This window comes from Symphodus melops (assembly GCF_947650265.1).
Source record: "Symphodus melops genome assembly, chromosome: 3".
NCBI classification, from domain to species: Eukaryota; Metazoa; Chordata; class Actinopteri; order Labriformes; family Labridae; genus Symphodus; species Symphodus melops.
The window spans coordinates 11,850,672-11,871,253 of NC_136693.1; the positions used below are offsets into that span (position 1 = coordinate 11,850,672).

At 38.4% G+C, this 20,582-nt stretch overlaps 1 protein-coding gene across 3 annotated transcripts in view; it reads left to right on the forward strand.

The window, feature by feature from the left end:
• Positions 1 to 20,582, forward strand: part of syt7b (synaptotagmin VIIb) — an 86,505-nt gene that overhangs the window by 54,259 nt on the left and 11,664 nt on the right. Inside the window, exons 5-7 of one of the 3 annotated variants that reach the window (XM_079338845.1) lie at positions 2,565 to 2,765; positions 7,144 to 7,491; positions 12,537 to 12,659. In XM_079338845.1, coding sequence (XP_079194971.1) covers positions 2,565 to 2,765; positions 7,144 to 7,491; positions 12,537 to 12,659 — 672 coding nt within the window. The remainder of the gene's footprint in view (positions 1 to 2,564; positions 2,766 to 7,143; positions 7,492 to 12,536; positions 12,660 to 20,582) is intronic. The other 2 variants (XM_079338846.1, XM_079338847.1) reach the window with 2 other exon arrangements.

A 20,582-nucleotide genomic window follows, 5' to 3' on the forward strand; every position in this document is an offset into this window, starting at 1 on the left:
AATTACCTTTAAGTAAAATGCAAGCAGCTTTGCTTGGTGTAATTAAACTGAGCATGAAGTCTGGACAAAAGGGGATTATTAGCCTAGCCTCACAGTGGCTATATGTGTGTGTACATATATAAAGTAAATAGTTGCACCTCGACCCATTAAACATAACTAGTTGTATCATTGTATCTGGTTTCTGTAATCTGTTGTCTTCAATCAGATACGAAGGGTGTAAAAACATCAATTTGCAATTTTACAGGGGGTACCAATATAGTCACCATAGTCCACAAGCAGAGCTAACACCTTAGCTACCTTGCCAACCCTCTTATACAGTCAATAAACATTTGTTTTTACAACTAGTTTTTTGTAAAAAGAAATGGCATACACATTTTTTTAAGATTTGCTACTGAACAGATTGTTTGAGATTTTACTAATTTTACCAGAGTTCACACTTAGCTAAGCTTAGCCAAGCTAAATTAAGCTCAGCATAGACAGCAGTGGTTCAGGGGGTGGAATAGGATTTCCACAAATTGGAAGATCGATGGTTTGATCCATCGCTCCTCTATGTTGAAATGCCTTTGGAGGAGACACTGAAGCCTAAAAAGGCTAATGCTGTGTAAGAGTGTGGGGAGTTGTTATAATTGTATGAGTGTGTGTGTCTGTGTGTGTGTGTGTGTGGAGTTTTATGTTGAAGCACTGTGAGAGATCAGATGACATAAAGGTGCTACATATAGGAGTGGGCCATTTTCCATAAGTGTCACCTGGTCTTAAGTTTCACAATTAACAGACGAGTATTGGAGTAATATCAATCTTCTCATCTAATCTCTGCCAGAAAGCTAATAAGCATAAGTCCAATATATCCAACTGTTCCTTTAAGGGGGTGGTTTCTGTTTACTTTCTTTTGCCATTGTGTTTTTTTTTTGTGTGTAGTCGTGTTTTTACTCCTCTCACCTCTCCATCCCCTCGCTCTGTTTTCTCTGCTCATTTATTGTCACTACTCCCACTATCACTCAGCGTACTGTAAGTGCATTAAGGCTGCTTGATAGCCCTCCTGAGTATGCGCTACTGAGCCCTTTTCCAAAAATAGACACACTGTCTCTATTGTGCATTGTTCAGCAATTAAGTGTTTGGATGGTAAAATGTCTGTTTCATATCCACTTCCATTATTTCATTTAGATGTATCTCACACATCGCTGAGGCATTTAGTAAACCTGTTCCTTCTTATCCTCTCTAATTACACCTCCATTGACTCTTTCATAACCACAGTAATCAATGACTCTGTGCTGTGTCTCTGCAGTGATGTTTGAGCGATTTTAAAATCAGCTGTTATTGTTGTGATGGCTTTGCCCTGTATTAATTACAGTGGTAATCTTTTATACTTGAGTGACATTCAATTTGTCAGAGAGCATTTTCAGATAGGAAACACAACTATTTTATACTCCTTAACATAAAATACATTTTTTATAGAAAACTTTTAGTGGAGAAATGCCTGAGATTTTTTAAAACATCACTGTAAAATTAAAAAAAAAAAAAAAACTAAAGCCAAAACCAAAAACCGTTGTGGTCTAGTTAAAGTGCACAGTCTTATAAGGGAAATTGAATCTGGTCGTTAAAATTCATTCATTTTACCTTCGGCCTGCACATAATGTCTAAATGTTGTTGAACACATCGTCCTGGTGTGCAGCTGTGTGTTTGGTTTGTCCTCACTCAGTGGGACGTCACTGTTCTGAAGTGTACAGTCTGTCTGTCTCTGAGTCCAGGTCATCGGGGGTGGATTTGTTGACATGATAACAAATGAGTTGTGGGATTTTATTGTTGAGAATGTGCTACACAAACTCATTAGATGAAAGTGCTTCTGTTTTTCATTATGAGCTGCAGGTGAGCTGCTATGAGATTAAAGAAACATTAGTGGTTTATTATCATCACCTGCTTCTGTACTGTAAGAATGAGACGGTGATGCCTCCACATCATTACCAAGCTATTATGCCATATTCATGCAGCCAGCAGGTTGGTCATTGTTGTCCACTGTGCAGTAAAATGTGGCTGACATGCTGTGTCTGATCCCTAAAACTCTTGGGCCTGTTTCTCATTTCAGATGTACAAAACATTGATTTTAGTGGCAAGGTGGTTTCTATGAAAAAGTCATACATATTGATACTCTTTACGCTTTACAATTGAATTGGGCATCACAGATCATCTTAAAAACATCTTGCAGTGTGTAAGGTTACCCAATGGCTTTCACTTTTTGCAGTTTTGAAGAAAGCAAAAAGCCTTTAAAGATATCTTTGTTCAGAGTTAACCGTTTTCTCCAATCTACTCCCAGGGTTAGACAGTATCACATGCATCTCTACACAGACCTCTTCACTGTCTGACTGGCTGCAGCTGCACCAGGTTTTTTGTTGTGAACTGCACACTTGTGGCTTCACTGAGAGCTCACAAAGTGTCTTACTCACCCGTTTGACTAACTTCACTGATGACTCTTCTGCTCTCCGGCGTCTGTCTCTCGTCTGTACGTCTCTCTTTCTCCTGGTCCTTTCTTTCTGTCTGTCCCTGTTTCTTGTTACCAATGTTCCTCCCAGTGGGGCTGCAGATAAGGGTGGGCAGGGTGGTGCTGGACCCTCGCCGGGGGCCAGCAGCAGCGGGGGTGGTGCTTGCTCTGGGACTGGGGCAGGGCCTAGTCGCAGTGACAGCGTTCGGAGCATGGTGACGGGGGGCAGCAAGGCCGGGCGCTGGCAGATGCTCCAGAGCCACATGCATGCCGGAGGCCTGCGATTTGGCAAGTGAGTGGCACAAGGTGACAAGGTACACGCATGAGGGTCTTCAAGGGGACAACAAAGCATGGTTTGGATATCAAGGAAGAGTGTGAGTTTGTAAAATGATCATAAATGCCATTGTTGCATGAACACAAGATAGACATGGACAGAAGATGTGTTTGACACAGTGCAGATGAAGATGTGAGGCAGAACTGAAGCCAGCTGCTGCAGATTGTACCTGTGTGCATGAGTAACTGCTTCTTGAAGTCTCTTGACTACAGAGGGATTCATCACTCATAAGCAAATACTATTTTTATGTCAGCTACCAACCTTCCACCAGCTGATGTCAGTCTCCGACTTAGTCCTGCTTGTTCTCTGCATGCTCAGAGTTTCTGTAGGCTGTGACAGTTTTTCTGTATTTCAAACAAGACAGGCACTCACTCAAAGTCTTCAAATGTGTGTTTGTTTTTCTGAGGTTACAGCTTTTTAAACTCACAGTGGGCTTTTGAGCCTTTGTTTTCCTGCAGTCGTACAAATGAAACACTTTCTTGGTGAATCTCAAGTCTAAGATCAAAATACACCGACCTGGTTGAGTTGCAAAGTAGCTAAGTAGCAACTAATTTCTGTGTCTCTGTCGTTTAAAGTAAACTCCCATTCATACTTCTCAGGCTTGTGTTAATTGTTAATAACAACTGGTTGTTGATCAATAGAAAAAGGTTTGTTCTTTGAATAAGACTCTAGACACGTTCCACGGATTAAAACTTCTATAGGCATGTTCATAGAAATCGTTACTGAACTTTTAACTGTACAACTAAAGGCTATACATGATTCCTCAAAACTGAAATGATTCAATTTCATGGTAATTTACATAATCTGTAAGAGTCCAGTATATCTATGTTAAATAATACAAAATATTTTGTTTGAAGAAAAAAAGAATTCTGGATTTTCTGGGTTATTATTTGCTTAGTCTTTGTTATAGTTTTGCTGGCAGATAGAAAGATATAGATGGATAGATGGATAGATAGATGGATGGATGGATGTACTTTATTGATCCCAAACTGGGAAATTGTGGTGTTACAGCAGCAGGACATCAAACACTGAATGTCAGAAACAAAACAATATAATATGAAAAACAAAGTAGAAAAGCACTAAAAAACATTATTTTGTCCATTGAGAGCAAAAGTTGGAAAAAGAACTTGTACTAGAAAAAACAGTGTACTTGTAGACACTGTTCAACTTGCCTCCCATTCTTTCATCTGTTCATCCATTATAAAACAAAATATCTCTAATGCTGAGTACCTCTGTTCCGATAGAGTCGACCACTTTGTAAAAACAGCGGATAGTTATCTGCCTCTTTATCAGACTGTTTACATTCAATATTCTTTCTATACATGTTTATACAATACTAAAATAATTTGACACATTTCGCTGATCTTTAATTTTGAATTACATTTTGTAGTAACACCGTTTGTGGCTTTGAAACAACATGTCAATTATACTTGTGATTAAAGTTCTTCTATTAATCTTCTTTCGCACACTGTCTCATCTAGCTGTATTTCCATTTCTCCACTGGAATTGGTTTCTATTTTGGAGCATTTTACCTCTCCATCGCTCTGTCTTTGTACCGCTCCCTCTCTCTGCTCTCTCACTCTCTGTAGCCTATTTTTCCCCCTTCCCAATTTTTTATTAATTACAAAATCATTCAAGTCATCTTACTTGACTTTCAAGCAAGACAGAATGTGAAAATAACCCTGTAAATGGATAAGTCTGTAAACCGACACAGTAGATAAAGAGGGCTCAATCTCAGAGAATTTAAGTGACTGCTGCTGGTGCTAAACTAATTCATACATACAACAATAAACAAATGAGTGTCTTAAAACACAAGTGGGTCCAATGAAGGAATCAAATTACTTTGATGTACAGACTTTGTTGGAGAGCCCTGACTGTTCAAAAACAAAATGTTTTGCCAGATTTATGACATTGAACAGAATAGTTATTATTAGCACATGGACTGGCTCCCAGATGTCTCGCCCGATGCCACCATGAATCCAGCCAAATGTATTGATTTACCATGATGTCAGCAATAAAAGCATTTTATTTTGAAGAGAGACATTAAGTGTAATATAGAACTTTATATTAGAGTGACATTGTCTGTGTCTTTATCTGTTTTGGCCATAAACAATGATCTGTTTCTATCTGTATTGAGACATCAGTCATATGTTGGTTTATAGTGAATTTAGAAAATTTGCATTTTCAAACCAACATTTTTTACTAAAGGAATGTTCTGCTTTCGAAACACAGGTTTCATTACATGTTTGTGGTTTTTTTTTTTGGGGGGGGGGGTTGCATTTCTGAATAACATATTTGGTTCAGGGATACGTCTACTTTTATATCTGTGTTATTGAAATTTTCAGGTTTTTTTATTATTTCTAAACATGAAGGATAGCTGCATTGTTTGAATTAAATGCTCAGATACTCAAGTATCTATTCGATGAACATTCTTGTGCTTATATTTCATTTTTCATTTCATAGCATTTGTTTTCACTTCTCAGCTTGTCTATATTTAGAAGTGTTGGAAAGCAGAAGGGGCTTCATCTTCCTCTGTGATTTTTGTGGAAAAATAAATATAGATTATAAATTCAAGCTGTGAGATTTTAATCATCCTAGCATCTGATAGGTTAACTCAGTAACATGTGATAAGTAACAACAAGGTTGTTGGGAAGCAGATATAATGTGGCAGACAGTTTAGTGCTGCAGAGATAGCTATCCATCTCCATCCTGCTTTCATAAAGAGGCTTCAGTTAGCAACACTTTTTTATTCTCATTTGAACAAAAAACTGAAGCCAAATTGCCAAGTTTAGATAAAGAATACTTTGCTTTGTATTTTAGAGGTTGTAGCATTGTCTCACTATTAACATCAAATATAAGACCTTTTTGCTCCTTGACTAAGTATTCCTTTTTTGTCTAAATGTCTACCATGAGACGCTGCTGTGCTAATAATGCTATACGAACACTGAAACATGCACAATTGTATTCTTGCCTCAGAAATGTTCCAGCTAACAGTTGCTATGCTGTTAGCTGTTATTTATGCTGAAATTCTGCAACCCAAAATATCCAAATTATCTCCTCCTATTTCCAAACTCTTTATAACTGCTGAACAGAAATACAGCAAACAACTTTGAAACCTTGTCTCACATTTTCCAGTTAAAATAATAATCATAAGTAAACTTAAGTTCTTCAGTGCCCAGCCTAAGAAAAAGACAAATTCCCTGCATCAGTTATAAAAGCAGCAGTCTTAATAGTGTGTGTGCGTTTGTGTATGTGAGCATGAGAAAAAAGTGCATGCTTGGGTGCATGTATATAAGATCTGTCTTGTATTTACTTGATCCAGCGTTGCTCTGCTCCTCAGGGTGCTCGTCTCCTGGCTCTCCAGCAGAGTTAGAGCCCAGTTAATACTGAAGAGCTGTGCTAACACAACTCAAGTCTAGGCAGTAAATCCTCCCTCGCAGGGTTAGCTTCAGACAGAGCTGTTTAGCACGAGCTTACAGTTATCAGGCAGGCCAGTGATTGAGCGGAGGATAAGGAGGTGAAGCGCTATTACATGATTGTAAGAGTAGAAGGCCGGTAATTAGAGAGCGGGCTTAAAGAACAGTGATTGGAGACGGTGTCCACAAAGATTGATGAGGGGGTTGAGGGTGAGGAAAAGATGAATGGACAGGGGAGATGGAGAGTATCTGAGCTTGGAGGCACCATGTTGAAGGGAAGAGTGGCAAGGAAAGCAGAGCAGGAGCAGACAGGACCAGAGGGAGCAAGGGGAGAGAGCAATGGAAGCAAAAGGCAACAGGGCGAGAAGGTAGAAGTAGGTCAGGGCTAATAAGGAAGAGAGGGAATGCAGAGAAACAATTTAGCTCTGCAGATGGAGATAAACTCTAGTTAAGTTACAATTACATCACAGTTTTTGTCATATTTTATTTTGCTGAGGTTAAGGGACGTGTTGACTCAAGTTGATTATTTCACAATTTCCTTATTGCATGCAGCCAAAACCTTCCAAACTGTCTGACAACATAAGCTCAAAATTCAGCAGAATTATTTGGATACAGTTGTTGAACAATAATCTTAAGCTTTTTGACATTTCTTTTCTTCTTTCTCTCCCTTTTTCACTGAACATCTCTTGATCCTCTTCCGCCTTTGACATTCAGTGCAAACAATGTGCTCCCCACATTTCAATCTCTGCTGTATATTTTAATATACTAAACATGTTTATCCTACACACTTTCCTCTTCACATTACCATAATCACTTACCTTTTCTAAACCCTGTCCCTGTATCCCTGATGCTTTCTCTAACTCAGATATTTTTCCTGTTGTATCCATCCCTCTCCTTGCTGCTCCTGTGTCTCTGCTCAGTTTTGGGGACGCCTCCCTCTCCTCTGCCTCCACTCTGGAGCATATCCCCTCCTCAGCAGTGGCTCGCCCTCGGCCCCTGGTTCGGCAGCAGAGTCTCCAACAACCTCTCACCCACCAGCCCCCTCCGGGTCCCAATGACCCCCCAGTCACATCACAGAGCCTGGGACAGCTGCACACTGGCCCTGGTGGCGGGGGTCACCGTGGGGGCCCACGCGGAGTTCGGGGGAGTCCAGCTGGAGCTTCCCGGTACAGAGGAACAGGGGCGGGCCGGTCGAGGTCAAATCCTGGCAGCTGGGATCACATGGTAGAGCAGATCCGCCACAGAGGGCTGGATGTCAAGTCCTTCTTGTAAGTGTCATCACGTTTTGACTATGTTGAATCATTAAAGCCTGAAAGAAGGCGAGGTTTATGCCAAATTTAAGAGCTGCATTTTTTCTGAGTGTGCATTAACTTATTTTAATTTAAATTTTGACAAAATGACTCGCTGAAGGCTGTTCCATTTCAAAGACTATTTCAGCCCCCTTTCCTATGGCCAACAAAATGATGTATAATCAATGTCTTTAATTAAAAAGCAATTGGCATATAACACAGAATTAAAGACTTAGCATTAGTAAATAAAAGTAGTGGAACAGAACAAAATAAAGAAAAGTAAATCAGAACTCTATTCAAAAATCCTATATTATAGCTTTATAAATCACAATGGCAGATTTATTTTGAACATGTCAGGAATGGGTTTTTTTATGAGATTCAAAACAGTTGTCTGGTTTTCACAAGTCTACATTTGTGAATAAGTTGTTTGGCTATAATTATCAGGGGGTTATGCAGCTGTTGCAGCTGTTGAGGTTGCTAGGTGACGGTCGCAGGGGCACTTAATGAAAGGCTAGGGTGGGGACATCTGGTAAGCACAGATTGGGAACCTGCTGCAGTCTAGATCATCTTATTTCAGTTCAGCCTAAGTGGTCTAAACAGTCTATGAAGGTCCTTCTGAGGCTACGGGTCCTATATAGGATACAAACGCTGAAATGAGACACGGCAACTATTTAGTATGAATGCTGCTCTAATAACTGATACAGGGTGAATTACATCCCTTTATCTGTATATTTCTTAGCTTTCTGCTTTGCCTTTTTTTAGGTACAACATGTATTTCATCAAACAAAAGAATGCATTAAATCTAGGAGAGATGTTCACTTAATATTCTTTTCATTATATTCAACATTTTTTAAGGTTGTTCTGTAGTGGTTTTTTTTAGCTAAAAGAAGTAGACTGAACCATGATTTTGTATCAGCACACCAGAAGTCTTCCATGCAGAACTGGATTAGTACAGAGTCATGTCATTCAGATGCAGTTTTTTTTACACAAATATCTAATATTACATTTTGTGTGTATATATATTCACTTATCTATTTATCTGTTTCTTGTTCTTTAAAATGTTCTGAATATTAAAGAGCAATCGTGTTTTATAATCCTGATCGCAGTGTCAATCAAATAAATTGTGATTAGGTTTTTTTCGCCATGTTCAAGGAGCCCTACACCAAAGTAAAAGCTTGTTAATTACCTAATATCAAATATAATATACAGTATTGAGCATTGAAGACCAATGTCAAATTCTCTGGAACTGAAAACATACTTATTCAATAAAGATGTTTGTTAATTTGATATTGAAATACTAGAGCCATGGTTATATGAGCTTTAATAATAGACAGTTGAATCAAAGTAAATGGATTCACGTAAGATAAAGACTTGTTCTATCTCAATAAATTAAATTAATTTTCTTGTGCAGGCTAACAGCAGCTAGAAAAAAGCAAAACAGTAAAACCTGATGAATCTTAAAAGGGTTCAAAATTTTCTGTCACCTGTCGGTTAGTAAAGATCATCTCAGTCTTTTTACATTGCCAGTAATAATCAAATTAATTAACTACTTAGGAGGACAGCTGCTTATATGCACGCCTACTGATAGATACAAGCACCCAGAGCTCTGCCCCTCTGCTTGACTTGAATGATAGATTGCAGATGATGTGCTCCACAAAGCAGCCTCACTTTGCCCCCCCCCCCCCCCCCCCATCTCCTCCTAACCATGAATGCTCACACGCATCCCCACACACAGCACTGCTCTCCTGGACTTTTTGCGTGTCTTCCCATTAACAGTGTCTCCAGGCCAGTGACCTCCCTGCCTTTGTGAATCATCATTCAAATAAGGCACATGTATATAAGTAGGTGGTATCGCCCCACTTTTTCCGTTCTCATGAATCGTATTGGACCAAGCACGTCAGATGTTGGCCCGAGAGGAGGAAACACGCTAGGAGTCGTAGTATCATGCTTTTGGGACTGGTTGGGTATGAACAAAAAAAATTCAGCGGTGCATCCATGCATGTCACCCTGTGTGAACACTGACCCACACTTCTTATATTTCAGATCAATAGATTCGGTGTAGGTGGTAATGATTTTAGAGCCCTCCGGTTAAGTATGTGTGTGTTTTTTGGTCAACCATACAAATCCATTCACCTCATTGATGGGCATCATGTTACTGTTTACACATCCCTAGTAGTGAGCTATCTCTCAAGTGCTAATGTGTTCCTCTTGTTGTCGATATTTTTACAAGAAACAGCCTTTTGTTACAGAGGAAAAGCACTACAGAAAGCACTGAAAGGCTGGAAAAGTATATCCCAAGTGTGAGTCATGGAGAGATGAGAAGACAAAAACCAGAGAGAAACTGAGGAGAAAAATATGATGTGCTTTTTTTTTTGTGTTGTTACACTCATCAATGTCCACAACAAATATTTATACTCAGTTTTGTGTTCTTGTTTGGCTTAAAATTGCTGAATTTATACTTAGTATTGATCATTGCTCTCTATGATTACATTTGGATCCGTAATTTATAACCCCATCATAAAAAAACATCATATAATTCCACTATATTCAAGATATTACTCACACAATACATATTAAATAACAGGTGCAGTTTCATGTTAAAGCTAAGAAGAATAGATGTGTTAAAAATGCCCATGAAGGAAATAACTGTGGAAGAGAAACTGGACAACGGTTGTCCTTGGATCGGCATGCTCTGTAAAAGGATGTTTGAAGAAGAATAGAGCATTATGGGAAAGTTTGAGAAGCCAGGGTAGCATAAAGCCTGTGCCTACTTACAGTATGCAGGTTATCTTGTGACTGTGAGCTACAACGTTTGGTGCAGGCAAATGTTAAATATTGAAGCCACTGTGTGCACAACCTCTTCAATTCACAGTGCAGTGTACTTCAATAAGAAGTCTCTTCAATTACTTTGGACATGTTTAAAGGAGACTTACTGAAAATCAACATGATTTGTTCTTTTGCCGTTCTTTTTTTGAGGCCACCTCAATGTTCATAGATTTATCTCTGTTATATAAATTGTCTCTTTTTTTCTCTCTGAAACATTCCTCTTACAGGAATTTGCTTCTCTATTTTTACACATTATTTTTTCTAGGAAACAGATCAAAGAAAAAGATAAAGGCAAGGCATCACCAGTTATTCTAAGCCCTTCTGCTAATGAAGCTCATTTCAAACACATTTCTATTTAGACAATATTAACAGTAGACTTTAAGAGAAAGGGAACATAATTTGAATCCCTCTCAGTGCTTTGAAGCACACGGTTCACTCATGCATGATATAAACTCATGTTTTGTAATGATGAATTGCAAGAAAAAGTGTATTATGAATTTTTCTCAAAGGTTACATTAAATATTGGCCCATGATGAATAACACTACTTTCTTCCCCTGCATTTTAAAAAGATGCTTAATGCTATCAAAATACTAATATATGGGTTGTTTCTTGGTATGTTAATGCAGCAGCACACACTTCATTAAGTAATCAGAGGCTCTTAATGGCACACTTTCAGTCTTACAGAGTTTGTCATGGTAAAATAGTCTGTAGATGTCCTGGATAAACGGCTTCTTCATCTAAATATTTGATACAAACCATGACATATATAAACAGCTGCCATTAAATGAAACCATGAAGCCTTTGAACTACTTAATGTGTATGCCATACTTGCTATTTGCATTAACCAACTTCACAAACTGTATGTTTTGAATGAGTGGGGAGATAGAGTTTAAAGGAATCGGCTGCACGGTGGTGCAGGGGTCAGCTCTGTTGCTTCACAAAAGGTTGCTGATTTGAATCCCTGTCGGACAGGGGGCTTCCTGTATGGAGTTAGCATGTTATCCTCATGCATGTGTCAGTTCCCTCTGACTACTCCGTCCTCCTCCCATAGTTCAAAGACATGCTCGTTATCTCCCCTGGTTTTTTCGGTGACTGCCTGTTGGTGTAAATGTGAGTGTGGCTGGTTGTCAGTCTCTATATGTTAGACCTGTGATTGACTTGCAGTCAGTCCAGGGTGTACCCCGCCTCTTGCCCAATGACAACTGGGATAGACTCCAGCCCCCCTGCAACCCTGGATCGGAAAAGCTGTATAAAAATGGACGGATGCATGAAAGTTTCAAGGTTTTCATGATATATAGTTATATAATTGAATTCCTCATACAGATTTTTTTGTTTGTTGGTGCAGTATTTGTACTATAAATACAAAGCCATTGTTTTAGATAGTTAATAAAAGGATTATGTTCAAGAGTGGTAACACCAAGTTGGCCATACGTTTTTTTTTTCTGTTATACAAAATGGAAATGCATAGAGTACAGGGTTACTGAAGTGTTCTATTAATAATATCTGAAGTGTATCATCAACCCACTCTATAATACAAATGTGTGATTGAGATGCACTGCCAAGCTTTGTCTAATAGACATTTTATACAACAAATCCACATGTCCATATATTTACACAGGGAATGTATTTGCAGTTTAGAGAAATAAATGTTTTCTGTTTTCATAATTAGCAAATATCAATAATTTAAAAGTGCAAGGCACTGAAATACTGGTACTGCAGTTTGCAGTAAAATTTTATCCTAATATGTAATTAGTCCGCTTATAAAAAAAAAAAAAAATAGCCTGTTTAAACCATCCACTTACAATGACTAAAGCATCTCTAAACTTTTACATAGTTACATTAAGTCACCAGAAATTGAGGCATGACTATTCGTAAACTTGAATTAAAAGCACATACTTGCATATCTAATATAAATGTTGAGTTCCACTCCCTCTGAAAACTGTGTCTATCTGCAGGCAGTGATTTGTTTTCATTAGGAAGAAGGTTTAGTAACGTACCAATGTCACGATTTGAAGTATGGACTGAGAATTTGTTGAATAAAACAACCATCTTCCCACCCTCTCTTTTTTTGTAAATGGCATATTTGTGTTTGTTGTCTCTTTTGTTTTACTGCCACGTGCGTTTGTGTTTCCATGTGGCTACTTTTTTTTTATAAGCTTGTGTGATCTGCTATTATCTTTTGTGTCTATGTGTCCAGTGAGGGGAAAATGGTGGTTCTGTCTCTAGCGATTGGGCTGGCTGAACAGGATGACTTCGCCAACCTGCCAGACCTACAGGAAGCACCAGCAGGCAAAGAAAATGAAACCACACCAGAAAAAAGGTAATAAGAGAGAGTGACGTGAGAAAAGTGATGAGGTATAGGCCCCGAAATAGAATTAAAAAAATCATTGACTGTTTGTCACTACCGTTTGTCAAGGTGGAGAAGTGCTTCTAGTCCTATTCTGAATGGGAAGTAATTCTAAAGCAACCCATAAAAACAAAACTCTAATCTGTAAGCAAGTAAGCACACTTTTTTTTACATTGCACTTTTCACAGGTAAAGGTCATGACGTTTCTTTCAACAACACAGTAGAACATAGAGAAGAAAAAATGAAAACAACAGGCTTACATAGTGGCATTATAAAATCTTGCTATGCCCAGGAACAAAGCAAAAATGTGGATGTTATGAACCATAGGCCTTTCTAAACATAAACTGCCGCGTCAGCAAAATGTAATGCCGTTTGTTCTCTAAGCAATTTTTTTAAATTTAACCTGACTTATTTACAAAAACTTTTAAATGTGAGGATATATAATCTGAAAAAGGTCAGTAGGATTTGGTAGTGAATCTCAACTACTTTTGACTTTCTTGAGAATAGTTTTTGTCAATAGTGAAAAAAAAAAGTCCCCTTTCATATACTTTCAAACAGTAACGTTAAAATAAAATCAAATATTTGATCCACATTGATATTAATTAATAGGTGAATGATTCAAAGCCTTTTCTTAAGTAAACTGGAGAAATACTCCTGATGGAAATGGATTGTGTGGAACAAGTCTTGTTTTAATAATATCTACTTCTCTTTAGGCCATTAAAATGATACAAAGGCCATGACCTTGAACCCTCAGCTGAAGCTGGTTAATGTCGTCTAAGCAATTTAGGTTTGCTATCTGTAGCCATTACATTGTTTTATGCTCTACAGCACTTAACTTATGACCCTTCTTTTCTTGAGATGTGCTTGTTTACCCTTTGCTTTCACATTCAACTCTGTGTTTTATTGGTTTACTTTTTGTAAATCACCACATATTCATACAATTAGTGCACATTTTTGGTCCTCTTGTTCTCTTTTTTTAATGTCCTCTGTGTTCTCTGTCCAGACCTTTGTAAGTCTGCATGTCATGTAGCGCTCCTCTGTTTGATCTGCTACTTGTAGGCCCCGGGAGAAGGGCACCCTCATTATTTAGAAGGAAGGTTCCTCACATGAAACACTTGTCTAAAAATATGCTAACCTCTCATCTAGCGCTGATCTCAGAGTGGCTGTCAGAGAAAAACACATCCTCTCAGCTGGTGAACAAAGGGACTACACAGGCTGCCCTCTTATCACTTCAGAATGTGTGAGGGATAAAGTGCTTCACCCACTGTTTTGAGGTAGATTTTTGTTCTTTTTTCTTTTGGTAGTGAATTTCTTTAAAACGGTTTCACAAGCTCTCTGCGATGCGTTCAAGAATGCTACTCTAATGAGGTCATCTATGAGTCTAGGCTGAAGAAAAAAAAAACAGTCTGAATTGAAAGAAACAAGCCTATCTTTGCAAACATATACTTGTATTTGTTTTGGATTATATGACAGCCATGCCGTTTTATGATTCCAAAATTAAATTTAAAATATGTAAAGGTCAGTCAAGGGACGAGAACGTGCTTAGATCTTGTGCTCCTATCATCCTCTCTTCCTCTGGAGGTCTGTCAAGCACCCACCTCTAATCACAGCCGGCCAGTGAGCCTCTACCCAGAGGGGTTGTGCAGGCTAACTCGTCTAGTGTCCTTCTACCACTAATAACAGCTCTCCATCATCATCTCTGTCTGTCTCTCTCATCTCTCTGACTCTGTTGTTACCCCGTAAGCTCCAAGCGCCCATCAGCTGACTCGCTCCAGGTCATTTTCATGGAGCCTGCAGACTGAAAACAATGAAACTGGATGATCCGAGATGTGACAAGAAACTGACAGGGAGTGAAAGAATGACAGAAAAAGTGGGAAACGTCAAAGAGAAATGTGTTACAAAATAAAAAAAAAACATGCAGTCCCATAGAGTTTGAGTTTCTGTTGGTTTATTAATAAAATCAAAGACAGCAGGCAATGCAAACACATACACACATCAAATCCAATAATTGGGAGTACATTTGGATGAAATTAAAGGAGTACAAGCTCTGTTTCAGATCAAATCTTTATCTGATCAAATGATCCTTCTGGATATGAATGGCGGATGAAGTGGTGCTCTGTCCTTCTAAAACAGCTTTTAGTTAATAAAACTATAAAAGCTGCATTCGCTGATCTGTTTTCCCGAGGAGGTACAGCAGAAAAACCTATAAACACTGGCATTTATTGTTGTGAACCTCTGAGCCAACAGTTGCCTATTTTCAAAACCACAATGTGCAGAACAGAAACAGCACCATCCTATTTGCGTATTACAATTGTATTTTATTGATGTGTATATCTAATCTTTTGTATCTCATTGTTTGACTCCACAAATACTACTTTGTCTGTCTACCGTTTGGTGCCGAGCTGACATTTTTAAGTTGTTTTTTTTTATCAGAGATAAGGTTGACTAAAACATCATCGGACCTTAGATGTACAGTATGCGTTAATCATATGTGAAGCGTGCTGTTACACATGTATGAGGTAGGCCCCTCATTTTTTTGTGACAGTTTATCACTATGAAGAATCTGTTCAACATTATTTTGAGTCAATTGATTGACATGTTGTTTATATGAAACCACTGAGGTAAAAGAACTCGACATCATTGCTAGTACTGACCTTGTTATCAGTGATCACAATTGTCTTATAAAACAGTGCAATTGTTTCCCTTGTTCAAAAGAAAATCTGTTTACATAAATAAGGACATGTCTTACTTGTCTACCCGTTCCGCAGGCTTGTGAAGCAATGGTGAGATACAGACAGATACTGTAGTGAGGTGCACTCAGACGTTAAGAACTGCTCATCTAAGCTCCCAACATAACATAGAGATATGATCTATTTTTACCGACTGCCACTCAGCTAAAACCTAAAACCAAATTTGTGCAGACAGCCGATCTGAGGTGAGGAGGATGTGACAGGAAAATCATCCGTGAACAAACTTACCGAGTTTACACCTGTGTGTTGTGTGAAGAGTTCACTATTCATCTGTGATTTTGAGAGAAGCACAGTCTGAGTAGCTGTTGCCTACAAAAACTGTCTTGTACTTATTACATCTGAGAGATGAACTCCCATAAGACAGCAGTGCTGCTGTGATTACAGTTAATTATATTATTGTCATAGGACACATTTTGTTTCTCGCTGATGTGTTATCTGGAGACAAAGGCGCTGATTTCTCGCACTGTTAAGCCAAAGTTACTCTAATCCATCAGTCCATTTGGGCTACTGTAATAGGCTGACCAATTCCCTGTGGTGGACTGGACATAATCACCCACCTGCAGATAACTATTATGGAAGTGCTCTAGCTGTTTGCGTTATTATGTTCTCAGAAAGCTTCTTTTGCATGTAAGAGCTGAAACTTAATGAGCTGAGCACACACAGACGCAACAAATAATAATAACAAATAAATATGAAGAAACCCATGAGAGCAGTTTCTAGTATTGATTATATCAAAGTCCGCCTTCTTTCAATGCATCTTAAGAAAATAAATAGGATACAGTACAGTTAATGCCAATGATGGGATGTTAAAAAAAAAGATTGACTTTTTGGTCTTGATAAAAAAAATATAATTCTCTGACATTTCTTGCTCTTTCTTCCTTTTTTTCGACTGAACTGAGGGACTTGTTAAGTTTTTCATGCTGCTGAAAGTGAATTGATATAAGAAGGGCTCTCAGTGTGGTTGCTCATTCATAAACTGAAAATGAGAAACATGCACCATGAGACCTCAGAATGCACCCGCTTTAGACGTTTATAAACAGACCGTACAGATGTCATCTTTGGGAAAATGTCTCTAGAATTAAGAGAGGGAAAATATTTTCAAAGTCTAAAGAATTGAACATAAGTGACTGTCACTCTTTTGAGTTAGTTAGCAAAAAGATTTTTTGTAATCAACTGTTATGTGGCATTTTACGCAATGGTGGTGTATTCTTATTAACTTGTAATTGGTAATTGTTTTGGTATTATGGTTAATTTAATAATTTATTAGCTGTTTTGGTTCAATATTCCCTGACTCTTTAACATAATTTAAAGGAACAATATGTAACTCTGACACAAAACATTTGAAATGAGTACTGTAGGCCAGGCTCAAAACAATTGAGAGAACTGTCTCCCCCTTTTGCCCTAGAGCAGATGCACACATGGGTAACATGGAAGCTTCAGCGTTTAGCCAGATCTGCATTGGCCTTAAAACCTTTCTGCATTCCAATCTCCCTCCATTTTTCAAAATCATCTACAATATGTATCCTGGTTTTACCATGTTACTGGTCCTTGAGCTTATTAGAAATATGCTGAGACTTTTCAGGTCAGTATAATTGTCTAAACCAGTTCGTTTGCCAGCCTCCAACGCTGCAACACCTGTTGACTGAACTGGTCTCATATCTGGCAAACCGAGGGGCATCCATAACGGCTGTGTTAAAACCAGCCACTTTCTCTGGTCTAAACAAAAACAGACCATTCAGAACCAGAATCAAACCTTAGGAGGAGGACATACTGACTGCTACACTGTTGACAGAGATACAACCACTGTAATGTCGGCCATATGAGGAATTATTCTATACTGTCAATATTGTGTTTTCTGTTTGCTCCACTGCCATCAAGTGGCCACATATACAGTACAAATTTTATAATGAGTAAATCCCCCTTTAAAAGAATTACAATAAGTCAGCTGGATATTTTCATTTTTTTTGAATAACCTCTTAAAAGATCAACACCACCTTTTCACTACTGTGTGCAGACTTTTGGCTAATGCTTGGTCCATATAAATGGACTTTGACAGTATCGGAGCTGTAATCCTGACAGTGGGACAATGTTCTGCACTTGCTGACTTGCACCATGCCATACTGTACAGTATTAATCAAGCAGGAAGTTGTTGCCACTCTCGATCAGATGGCATATCTGACTTTTCCAATTGTGCATCTGAGCCAGCAATCACAGTAAATCAAGCTTCCTAATGACTCTTTGGGCCGCCCCGGGTCCCCACAGCAGCCTGTGGAGCCGGCAGTGGCCTGGGAGGAGGGATGATTGGAAAGAAAAAGCGATGTAGGTCAGCACAAACGAGGCATCTTTTTAGAAACCTGTCAGATCTAAGTCTGCAGCTCATTCAACATTTTTGTGTTTGCTGCTGTTGGCCAAGAGCTGGGAGCTGATTTCAGAGAGCCCATAGAGGGAAAGTGAGGGGGACAACAGGGCAAAGGTGACAGTTGGATGTTGCACTATAAAAATACAGTGAGTAATTCCGTTTCCTTTATCGACAAACAAGTAATTTAACACAGACTGATACAAGAAAAAAAATGTCAAAGGGAAATGATGAGAAATTAACCTTGAAAATGAAAAAAGAAAGACAAAGGAAGTTAAAAATAAAATGCACTGGTACACGGACATAGAGAAGGAACACTATAGGAGGTTTCATTCAATACTGATCTTTAGTACTGCAGCAGTTTCAAAATATGCTGTTCATACATACACATACAAGGGCTTTCTAGAGTGAGCTGAAGAATTTCTTTTTTTAAAGTTGAACTTTGGTTGTAGAATAATTAAATTTCCAACAAAAAAAAAACTTAATGAGACAAAAAAACAAGCACAAAATAAAAAGGTAGGGCCTGTACAAAGAAACATTCATATAATAACCTTGAATTGAACAACATGCACAATTACACACACGACTGGACACACAACTAACACATACAGACAAACTAACTGCCAAAGGCATAAGAGGAAAAGCAATGTTTTTAAACAAGACATTGAAGTTATTTTTCTATGTTACAGCCCTTTAACATCTGTCATCGTAACACATAAAACTATAAGACAAAAATCATAAACTAAGATGGTCCTTTGAGAAATGTTTACTTCCAATGTGAAAAGGAATAAGCATCGCTGCAGGTTATAAGTGCATGTAAAATTGGGCGGCAGCAGAAGTCTACCCAGAGGGTTTCAAACCAGTCCAACCCAGTAGATGGCTCCATTAGTTGTATTAGCCTGGTGTTGATGGGGGGCGGTGTCTGGGTGATTTGTCCCTGTTGGTGGAGAGCGCTGAGTGGGCTGACATTGGAGTGGAGGCCTCATCCATCATGGGACTTGGGACCTATATTGTGTTTCATGATCTCCCAGAGCAACTGTATGATCAGCAACACCCACATTCAGTATGTTTATGAATGTGGGCCCCCTGTTGCTAACCCTCATCTTTCATGTTCACACCCGTTCATCCACACTCCCCTCCCTCACCACCTATTTCCGATTTCTCTCTCTATACCCTCGTCCATTTTCTCCTTACCCTCTGTAGTCCTCATTTAGTTTCTCAATAAGACTTTGTCTCCTCATCTCTGCTGTATTTTTACTGCACCTCTGCCTTCTCAATAACAACTCCTCTACGCTTTATTTAATTGCATTTACTGGTCCGGCATTTGTGCTGCTCTTTATGCTAGATCCTCTCTTTTTTCTTTCCCCTATGTTCTTATTCATTTTATCCAGCCTTCCTAACTGCCAGTAAGGACAGGATGATATCACAGCAGTGCCCCTCTGTCAGTGTGGATGGTATTCAGCTTGTTCATACTCTGATAAATCTGCTCCTTTAGTAAAATGAACAAGTTTCCTATTTGGATATGCATTAGTGTGCTGTCAGATTTCTTCCACTCCAATGATCTTCCTACTGTATACTTGTATCACTTTCAAAATTCATAAAAGTTGCAGGTTTCCCAAAGTGTTTATGTATACTCAACAGATTTACACTCATCCAATATGAGCTCTGTTTCATGCTTTTTTCATTTCTCTAAATGATAAGTCAATAATATTTCATATTGTGTTTCTTTTTTTTTTTTTTTTTTTCCACATTTAGCCTGCAATACAAAGATAAATCCGATAAATCTTCATAACTTATCTCATATCCTAAGGCTGGGTAACTGAATTATGTTGACATTGCTTTAAGAGAATGCTAACTAAAACTGTCAGAGACTAATACACCGACAAAAATAGCATCTTTAAATGAGTTCTCTGTTCAACTGTGTCTGTGAGAGGCGTAGCTAATCTCTGGCTGATCAGTTGTTATTCAGCAGGTACACAGTCGTCTATGCTAACAGTAATACTTTCAATTGAGTCCACAATACTCATAGTAATAGTAGCATACAGGCACATTATTATGTGCTTATTAATGCCTTATTCTACATGACTGGTCTATAGCTAATAGACCATTCACTAAGAGATTGCACTCAATACCCTGCTAATTACTGATAATTGATAGTACATTCTGAAGTTGTTGAACGTGAATTATGATCTTAATGTGTTTTGTTTAGTATGGCTGATTTAAATTCATGTGTTTTAGAAAATAGAGATTGAACATTGCTTTCAGTCTTTTGTGAAAACGTTCTCTCTTACTCCTTACCACCGGACCTCTGCTAGAACTTTCTTTGTGGTTTTCTCATCCAATTGCTTCCCCTGTAATTGCCTACATGATAGACCTTTATCAAAGCTGGATAAATGAAGCATGCAGTCTTATTCAGTCTTTCTTAATCAATACTAATCAGACTCTATAGCACACAATGCACATGTGAATCAGTGTGATAAGGTATCTTTGTATAGGGATGAAGGGAGCCGCTTTGCACAATTACACAGAAAATTGCTTACAACTGTGCCTTATATTAAGGCCATAATGGTCAGAGGTCAGAGTTTTGAGTTGCAATGTGTTCGATTGGAATGGTCTTTCTCCAGGGACATTCGACTCGATTGCACGTCTTTATCTATGCTCATTATAGTCAATATAGACTCTCTGATTCTGTAGATAATTTACATTTCTTTTGCACAGAGAAAGTGAAGTACAGAGTGTGTTTTAGTCTTATGATATTAAGGCAGAAGAACGTAACTTCTGCTTATTTCT